At 35.0% G+C, this 10,486-nt stretch overlaps 1 protein-coding gene across 1 annotated transcript; it reads right to left on the reverse strand.

Annotated features, from left to right (window-relative positions):
• Positions 1-1,382: 1,382 nt before the first annotated feature.
• On the reverse strand, positions 1,383-6,943 carry LOC120327963 (ciliary microtubule inner protein 2B-like). The gene is made up of 6 exons (XM_039394338.2): positions 6,713-6,943; positions 4,816-5,012; positions 4,059-4,283; positions 2,279-2,412; positions 1,881-2,025; positions 1,383-1,626 (listed from the first exon to the last, which is right to left on the reverse strand). The coding sequence occupies exons 1-6, from the start codon at positions 6,802-6,804 to the stop codon at positions 1,541-1,543; spliced, it is 879 nt and encodes a 292-aa protein (XP_039250272.2). The 5' UTR covers positions 6,805-6,943; the 3' UTR covers positions 1,383-1,540.
• Between the last annotated feature and the right edge of the window lie 3,543 nt (positions 6,944-10,486).

The following is a 10,486-nucleotide window of genomic DNA, read 5'->3' on the forward strand; positions in this document are numbered from 1 at the left end:
GTATGACATGCACATTTGTGCAATTGTTTCGTCATAATGAATTATCATTGTTACCGCAGGACTATTGTGACGTCGCAAAGGCAAAATAATCTCGCGAAGTATTTTCGAGTTTTTTGCATCTCGGATTCTAGCTTAGCGCGTATTAGTTTGAATTTATACTACAGAATAGGAAGGCGTGCACTTGTGATATTCACTGTCCGAGTCCAATTCACCTTGGTTGGCTTTTATATTGGGTGCATTGCTGATTTATTCTTTATATTTAATCTTAGTCTTATTTCGGTGGGTGTGCAGATCGTGTTATATTATTGAAATATATATTTTTGAACATAAAAAATAATGTAATTGAAACTGATTAGCTATTTTGGGGATTAGGTATTGTAGATACTGAAAATTACATTCGTTTTTAGAATGTTTAGTTTTCAGGACTGGTGCATATAGTAAAGTTGCAAAATTGCGTATGTCCCCAAGTCATAACACATTTCTGCCTAAGTCACAGTGCGCCATTATGACGTCACTTAACTGCGTCATACAAATTAACTTAAATCCGGCTACGATCGAAAAATTGAACCATGGCAAATTATTGACTCTCAATGGCATAACAATATCATTAGGAAGTTTTTTACGTTTTTCTCAAAACTGCTAAAAATGACTTACGCAATTCGGTTATTAGCGTGACGATATGTATATATTTAAATGTTTGTCAACAGTGAGGAAAATTTCGTTTCTTTTTGTTTTATATTTTAATCTGGTAGTATAGTTTGTGAAATACCGTAAAATCGTCGTGTTACGCCAATATTTATGGAGAAAATGAGCGATGTAGACCAGAGTATAAATTGAAGTAAAATATATAATATTGTTCCGCGGCCAAGTAAACTACGTGCTTCGAACTAGAAATGTCTCTACATGACCAATCCCTATCGATTTCCTCTCCCCTATTATGCTATACTAGATTTCAAATCATCGGTTAATTGATGGATGGTCATTTAATAAATCGCAAATTGCCATATATCGCTTCATTAAGTACATAATAACTTATTCTCGATTTTTAATTATGTTGTTTGTATACTTGTTATTTTGCAACATATTGCGCGTTAACAATGCATGTAATATATATACTCGCTGGCAATTAAAATTCATTTTATCGCAGTGTCGACAAAGGCAATGTTTTTTGATTTTCAAGTGTATATATAATTCAACCTAGCAGCCGTATATGATATAGCTAATCACATATAAACAGATCTTGGAAAGCTTTGAAATGACTATGCTTCCCGTTCTCGTTTAAAGCATTATTGAGAGTAGTAACGCTTTAATAGTTCTCCTTTTTCGGGTTACTTTTCTTTCCTGAAGAATAAAAATTCCGATCACAAACTCAAATAATACCATTTTTATATTATAATCTTTATTGTACTTTCCGGATTTACAACGGCTACAATTCTATTTGTAATATTAGTTGAACTTGAAAAATTGAAGATAGTAGGTTTTTTTTAACATGCATTGGATTTGGATAAATATAAAAATAAATATGAAATCGATATCTTGATTATTCGTTCCTTTTGCGCTGCCGCGCACAAACGGTTGCTTGTCTGGTCATTTCACCGTACGTTTGACCAAACACAAATCTTCTATCTGTCGAAAATGAAAAAAAAAATCACTGAAAATCATTCCCTCAAATGCTCTCTTCCGATATATTATCTAACAGGCATATTAGATTTCGATCATGCATTTATTGTATCACAAAAGGAGCTATAATATACAAAATACTGAATAATTGCACTACACTTTGATAACGTATTGCAGTAATAACAAGTTGAGTATGATATCATTTGTGGTATCCATATTAGCATTGTTCAAAACTGATTGTACTGGCTAAACAAACTTACGTGGAACGTAACCGGTATACCGCGGTGTTAAGCCTTCAGGATGATAAGGCGAAACCTTGTTTTTAACCCAAGGTGGAACTTCATCAGGTTCAAAGTTCGGATTAACTGGCTGTGCAATTATTTTTTCACGGTTCTCTTGGTCTTTCTATACAAAAGTAAAAACGATATATACTTATATAAAATGGAACATATAGATAACGAACAGCAAAACCAGACGGCAAGGGGACGTTAGCAGTAGGTATTTATGTCTAAAAAATACAACTAGGCAGAAGTTTGACTGATGTTTCTTAAAAATCTAATATCATAATTTTGCTCAAACAATACTCGAACAACTTGAAGAACGAAAAGTTAATTTTTGATAATATTATCAGGAATATGAGAATATTATCATTTCTTACTTGAAAAGCCATCATCCCTTTTTGATTAGCTTCAGCTTTTCGTTTTCCCAATGCAATATCTGTTACGTTCACTCTCGGAACGTATCCTGTCCATCCAACTTTGGGTGGCTCCGCAAAATTATTACGTTTGGTATCTGTGACGATATTAAATGGTTCTTCACATAGCAGGGGTGGCCAACACGTTGATCGCCACGTCTCGAGTAGTCGATCGCGTCCGATGTTGAGCGAATTTAATGTCCAAAAAAATTGCCTTGAAACAGTTTCGTGAAGCGCCAGTTATTTGTTTTTAAACAGGATGAATGCAGTACTGAATATGTGCAAAATTCGATATAGGTAGGCTTCACATATTATTTGAGTCTGGGTAATTCCGAAAGACCATATTATTACGTAACAAATGCAAGTTTCGTCGTTCCAAGATTAAAAAAAATGGGGTGCCGAGAATAGTAATAAATTGTATTCGCAACGATAGAACTGGCATCAGAATGCCCAATTTTTAATAATTCCGAGCGAGCGAAGAATTGCACTTGAGGAAATTGTAAATACGATACTGAAGTTTGAGCAGTCACGTAACAAATATGGTTTGATAATATTTATTTTTCACTGTTTAAAAAATACTTTGCGCGATTTCTTGATGGTTTTCAACGCTTAAGCCTAAAAAATATTCAGGCGTTATACCTGAATCGTGTGATTCGAATAAATCTTAAGTAAATGATAAAACATTTACCCCGGGTACAATCATAAAATCAAATTAACAGCTTAAATGGAACATGAAAAAATATTGTGTCGATTTCATTGAGGTTGCGCTCATAAAGCCAAGCTTCGTGGCAGCGGTGGATTTTTTCGTATGCGTGAGCGTGTGTGCAGTTATCTGCATATTCAGTACCCGTTTGCTTTATGTATGACCTTATTACCGATCAGTCGATCGCGGTCGAAAGCAGGTTGGCCACCCCTGTTCTATAGTAAAGTTAATATGATCCTATAGCAGTAGCCACCATTCATACATATTCGGCTATTTCAAGCAAATATGTTAGAAATATCAATTGATTTTAGGCGAAAAGATTTACGAAGTGATAAACCAAATCACCATTTCATCAATATTGGAGGTCGTCTTTGTCAACTGTGTGGGAATTTTCTCTTCAAAAAAAATATTTACGATTAGAATTTGATAAACTCTGCGTAACCGAGGTGTTAGATTATGAGGAAACGTCAGCATAGATCTTCTGAGTAATATTGCACAATTGGCATCGCCGGAATGCATTAATTTTACGAGGTGTGTGTCGCCTGCAGTTGGCGCCGGTGAAATATACCCGTCACAGCGCGAAACGAGACGTCAGCCAGACAAATTAATTTTAAAGTAATATTTAATAATATAAAGATGATAAAATTAATTCGTGGGAATAACAAAAGAGCAATACTACGCGGAAATTATAGAAACTATCGTAAAATAAAATTTGTTCCTAATTATTTTAAAGTAATATTTTTGCTTGTGTACAATCATATTGAAATTGGTGTTATTAGCTTTTATTGTGTCCCAAAAAAGCAGTCTTATTGTTCAGGATGTACGTATCAGACATATCAACGAAGTTAATTGCTCCTAAAGTTAACGAGTATATGGTAGAAAGACATGCATTCTAAGTATTCATCACAGGCGACGAAACAAGATGACGTTGCATGCTGTGAACCGAAATCTCTCAAGAATTTTAGCCGAGCTTGGGTGTTAAGTTGGCTACGTTAACCGCAAGTTCATTAAGGTTGTTTTATCGAGCTTTATGCAATTCACCTGGTAAAACGTTAGGCATTGACATTGTATTGTACGCTTTGATTTTTTCCAAAACGTCATCAGCACTCGCTATCGGTGTAAGCTTCTTAGATTGTTTGACTTGTGATTGTAATCTATTCATTCTTCGATCAACTTCGTGTTTTTCTTCGAGAAAAGTACCAATACATCTTGTAACGTCGTCATTGTAATTTTCTCCATAATTGTATCGTCGATGTGGAACATAGCCTAGATACAAAATATATATGTTTTCACTGAGATGGTTCTGGCATAACTTGATCCGACAGGGTCGATTAGCCCACATTAGTTGAGAAGTGAGAAGCAACATAAATTTACTGATTTTCGAGTTTTAAGCAAATTATTTCATATCATAGACAAACTGCAATGCGGTTTGAACTTTATCGGGCAGATGAAGCTCGCATGTATAATTTTTCTATTATGTCTAAGAATTGTATCCATGACTTTGGCCATATCAAGTGATATTTTTAATGTTGTGAAAATATGACATTCCAGTTATAAAATGATGTTTTCAAGAAAAATCATTGTGGTTCATATAACATATATGTGTATTGAAAAATACTTACTTGTGAGCTTACTAGTAATATCATATTTCTGAAATGTAAAATTTTACAGATTTGCATTGCACGTTAAAAGTGTATATATATCTACTATTAGAAACTACTATGCTGAAAATAGTGTTTAATTCTCCCGATAGGAAAATAATTGTTTACTTAAAGAGAACCATGAATTGCAGACTCACCTGTGTATCCCGGGACCATATTATCAATATATTTATTCAGTCCATTATCTTCTCGTTTTTCCGAAAGACCTGGTTTTGACTTAGGTGGAATTGGAGGGAGAGGTTTCCGTACAATTTGAGTCTTGGACAATTCTTCGCAGCTTTTGGCGTACGTGTCTCCGAGTTTGTACTTGTATTGCGGTAAATATCCAGTGTACCTGACAAGAACAAAAAAAATAATATTATAGTAAAGTTGTTTGAATTGCGTTAGATTGCAAATGTCTGCAAATGAAGAACATTTTTTAGCAACAATCACTACCTACATACTACTAATTTTATCACCATCACTATGATTGGTCATGTAACTATACCCGGGGTTTTCATCCTTTCCAGTGCTGAGGACCCGTTTGATGAATTAGATCAGGGTTTCACAAACATTTGATGTTACGAAGCCCGTGAAGAGGCTGACTCTTATTTACGGAGCCCACAATAAATTTACAAAAAAATAAAAACACGTCGTTATTTGCCGATTAATGTCCCTGAGCAAACTAAAATTACTGTTTTTATTGATTTGGATGTATTTGTTGCTTTGTATTTATATATATTCAAAATATTCAATAAGTAAATGAATAGCTTGCGGAGCCCCTAGGTTTCTCTCACGGAGTTCCGGGGAACCTGATTTAGATGAGTGGTTTAGAACAGTGGCTTAAAACCAAGGTTCCGTGGAAACCTAGGGTTCTGCCAGTACAGTCCTGGGGTTCCGCAATTTTACATTCAAATAAAATACTTATTAATATAGGTTGTTTAAATACCGTATGATCGAATACATAAGGTTTCAAAATATTATTAAAGTTGCTTCACTTTGAAGGCCATTTTGTTATACCAGTATTACGTTTGCTTGTATAAAAGTATTTTATAAGTAACGCTAATCTGCTCTAAAATATTTTTTATCAACTCCTCAGGAAGTTACATTTTCATCCCAGTATAAGCTTCAACTACAACTACAGTAACTACCAAGTTTAGTTTCGCAGTTTACACGACTTAATTTGTCCAATCACAGCACGCAAGACCGTTTTGGAGTACACGAGCGATCTAGAAATTGGTCAAAGGGTAACGATGAAAGGAACAAGGAAGGTTTCAGAAACCCTGCTCTGGAATATTTCATTGGGGTTACGCTCCACCGAATGGGTTGAAAACCACAGATCAAGTTGAAATCTCCTTCGAATAAAACTATCCAATATTGTTGTGTACAAATTGTCAGAAACAATGCTTCTCATCCGAACTACACAGGGAAAACCCCTTCAGATTGGAAAATGAATATATATATTCGCTTAGATGACATACTCAAGAACAGACAGTGTCAAGGGTCACTTTGAAATTGGCAAATAATGGACCCCCAGGATCACCCAATATCTAATTTAGAACTCTCTGTTTTGTATGTGATGTTCTGCTTTTCGAAGAGAAATCTTGATTTAATCAATCCCAATTAGTAAAACGGACACAATGACTATAATCCTAAGATCGTCGCAGGGCACCGCCTCAGTCGAATACCAATATATTTACCATCTTAAACGGGTTTCATTTAAATGGGATTGTGGTATATAACATTCATAACTACGATGGTTGAAGTGTTTACTACTGGATTTCTCGCTGTCGTGGGCCGATTCAAGAAACCTCTATTATCGGTTACGGCCTAAGTTCGCGCATGTGGAACGATTATCTGTTAAGTCAAGGTATTCCTGGACTGCACAATCGAAGAAAATGTGGTTTACCATTAGATGCTATGTTATCGAATTCTTTTGTGCCTTTAAAATAATACAAAATACAGCTTCTTCGACCGAATGATTGATAAAGAACTGAACGCCAATCTTAAAACTAATTTATGTCTTGAGACATACTACTGAATAATCGCACTTACCCTGGTAAATGAATCCCTTCTCTTAGATTCGAAAAATTTCTTCGATGTTCGATACCCCAGAAGGGCCAAGAGTTTGTCGCTGCAGCAGGCATTTTTTTAAATCTTTGTCTATATATAATGAGGTTTACCTAACGTCTTTCATTTTTACCTTTTTATATTAATTATTTTGTCTGTTTAAATGTCGAATTTACTAGAATTGAGCTGAACAAAATGGACTGTTCATGTCAGATTAGAGATAACTAATATTCCCCTAACTTAACTGGGATACTCAGATTCGCTATTTTTTACTCTCCTATGCAATTGGGGCCTTGCAACATAAAAGTACTACGCTGATGATCGCTAATCTTTCGTAAGCGGCCAGTGGTTCATGAAATTCACTTTACGTAGATTTGTCTACTGTAAATCATCCATGAAGGATATACAACAACCTCGTGTCACTTTGCTCAGCTAGGGTTTTGTAAACATGTTTCAGGCATGTTCTCGTCGACACAATGAATTCATAACAATTGAAGGAGGCGTGTATTGTTACCTATATGAAATGAACAAAACCGCCTTAAAATATATCTATGTATTGCGTCGCAACTTCCGCGTCTTGGTTTATTCGACAACCAAATGTTTTTCGCGCTTTGCTGCAAAACTGTGCCAGATTTCGAAACAATTGATCGCACTAAACTGATAGCATTTTTTCCCGAAAGTCTTTGTGCGGTAAATTAGGATTTTACAAGAAATTCGACAATTGATAGTGCAAATCGATAGTACTGCTAGTAACGGATTGAAAATAATGATAATAAAAAACACAGTCACAAGCAGAATATGATTACTATGAGTAAGAACGACACACGTCTGATCGCAAATAAAGTGGAACATATTTCGGATATTATTTGAAACTGAACTACCCTGAATCTCTTAAACATAACATAGCACGGAATTTCAAATTATTTTTTCTTTATTCTATACGAGCCAAAAGAATAGGCTCTGAGTGAATGGTACTTAGCGCTAAACTATTACTTTCGAGTTAGATTAAGCTATTCAGATATCAATACATATAACCTCGAACGAAGTGGCTTTCCCATTATCAGAGATACTTTTGTTTTCAAAAACAACAAACTATGAATGATGGCTTAGGATTGCTTTTGTTAAATTTATGTTATAAAGTCCTTCTTTTCATTGCGATTGATAACAAACAAAATCTTTGAAAAACATCCCGAATAAAATTATTAGAGCAGTCAACCATTATTCCAATACTTCAATTAATAGGGAAACGTAATTTCATCCGTTCCGTAGGCATATTTATTGCCTGACAGATTCCGACTTTCCTTCAAACGAAAACAATAAATAGGCTATTCGTTTCTAAGCTGAGCCTAAAATTTCGGCATTGGAATTTTGGTAAGTGCTTTAGAAATATGGCCGTGAATTGTTAAACAGATAGTCTAATAAGAAGCGGAACGGCTTAAATTTTCGGAGGGAGGAATCATATTTAATAATTGACAATCTTTCACTAATGTAAATTGAGCAATTTCAATGTGTTAATTAAATACCAACACGTTTACGTTGCAAACAAAACTAAATTAAACGCGAAAAATTAACTTATCCAGAATGGGTCGTCTGTTCGCTGAGTATCTGTCGCCTGTCATCCTTTTACATTTAATACTACTACGAAAAATAATTTCTGAGGGTAAAATTTCAACCAGCACTATAAATATTACCACCTATACAGAGACATGAAAACCAAACTTTCGTATGTAAAATATTATCTGAAAACATGCTTTCCTGCTGCCATATAAACTGTATATATATATATTACTGTCCATATCGATTTCATAAATGCTCGAGAGTGAAACTTGATAGTCATTTAACCGAAACAAAAACAATTAAACCCTTGTCAATGTTTGAAAGGTCAATAGTTCACTCATTCTGTGAGCCAGAGTACCAATACTAGAGCAAGATATTATAATACCATGGTAAAGTGTTTATTGTACACTTGTGATACAAATATTAACATTGGTTCGTTAATGATTTAATAATCGCAACTTCACTCTCTATTGGTGGCAAACGAGAGGTGGAGTGGAGACAAATAAGCACTTCAGCCTTGGTGGATTAAATGAATATATTAAATCGGTGGATATGTTTGTTTACTGGTTTAAATATATACGACCAAATAAACTATCGGAAAAATTCGTTATTTGTGCCAGTCTAGTAAGCGTTTCCATTTCATTTTAAAGTACGTATACTTCACGGGTGGGCAACGCTTTGCCGAGTGTTTACATAAGCTGGGCATTTAGAATTTTTTTGTAATCAGAATTCCCTGCCCCGAACAAAGTTTTCAACCTGATCCAACCACCCAGGTACGGTTGGATTTCATTTACATCGTTTGATATGATAAAGTAATGAAAACAGTCCAGACTAATACAATGGTTCTTGACCTGGGTTCCGCCAGTCTATTTCAGGGGTTCCGCAAGTTTACATTTAAATCCCAGAGTCTATATCTGACATGGCAAACCATTGCCCGCGGCCCAAATCCAGCCCGTTGGCGGGTAACTCAAGATGACGAATAGTACGGCTCGTATAGAATAATTGTCGCGTCGGTGTTTGGAGACCTATTTTTAAGGTTCGACAAATTATAGGCATAGATTGTGATATATTCTAATCAATAGATTTCTGTGCATTAATTTGGCTCCAGGTATACTGTAACTTACTGTTTTGGTATTATTGCCCTTCTCAAGTTTGAGAGATTGGTCAAGTTTTATTCTTGGGGTGACTGTTGCGAAATGTAAACCCCACAAAAATGCGTACTTGGGTAAACGCAGATAATATCATATTATTTCAAACCACTTAAAAACAAAATCATGTACGTTTCACAAAACGACGCCAACTGAGTACGGCGGTTTGTCGTATTTAATTCACAAGATGCTAAAGAAAAATCTTACATGTTTCCTATGCCATCTTAAGATTTTATAATATATATATATGTATATTTTAACGACCTTCAAATTTAAATTTGGAAAGTCATTGAATTACATTTAATTTCAAAAACCTCCCTCGGGTTGCCGCTGCATTTTTGTTGACTAATTCCTACTGACTACTAAGAACCTTTAAATGACATGAAAGTTGAGTTCCTCATATTTATCTTGTCCGACTTGACGAACGAACTGAATGTTTTTTTCGCAGAGTCAAAGTACGCTCGAGGCCAATAATTTTACCTGAAGCAGAATACGGCTACTCATATGCTTAATAAATGTATTCGGGGAGTAAAAATTTTGTCTTTGCTCCATACTGGAGTCAATTGTCAACTACATAACACAATATATCTAATGTGAAACCTTATTAGAGTTAAGATATCTATTTTGAAAACTTTAGAGGTTTTTGAATTAATTTGGAGTCGGATTACTAGACTAGACGGTTCTGGAATGAAATAAATTCGAAAAATTCAAAACATCCTTTTTGCGCTCCATTATATAGGAGAGAAATATTTTGTGAAAATCCTTCCAAAATTTGCGGTTATTTTCTTTTCACTTTGCGGGTTCTCGTTAGGGCGCGTTCTTTCACATGCATGACCATCTAGGGAGATTCTAAACTAATCCTCTTCACCTACACTCATACGTGATACAACAGGTGACGAATTCGTAGTTAGATTCTTACAAGATTAGGAGTCAGAATTCCATTAAACATCTCATTCGACGCAATATTTTCAATTATGCTGCAATCTAACTGACAAAAGCTATCTTCAATCACAGACAGTCAAGGTCATAGCAAAGAACCCTGACCCACCCACAA

This window comes from Styela clava, chromosome 7, assembly GCF_964204865.1.
Source record: "Styela clava chromosome 7, kaStyClav1.hap1.2, whole genome shotgun sequence".
In the NCBI taxonomy this organism is placed as follows: Eukaryota; Metazoa; Chordata; class Ascidiacea; order Stolidobranchia; family Styelidae; genus Styela; species Styela clava.

What these genes read in the sequence shown, in the direction of transcription:
- LOC120327963 (XM_039394338.2), bottom strand. Translation starts at nt 6,804, where the DNA reads ATGCCTGCTGCAGCGACAAACTCTTGGCCCTTCTGGGGTATCGAACAT. An exon ending in AATGCCTAACGTTTTACCAG is followed by an intron (nt 2,413 to 4,058) that starts GTGAATTGCATA and finishes ATATCGTCACAG; the next exon opens with ATACCAAACGTAATAATTTT. An exon ending in GTATACCGGTTACGTTCCAC is followed by an intron (nt 1,627 to 1,880) that starts GTAAGTTTGTTT and finishes CATTTTCGACAG; the next exon opens with ATAGAAGATTTGTGTTTGGT.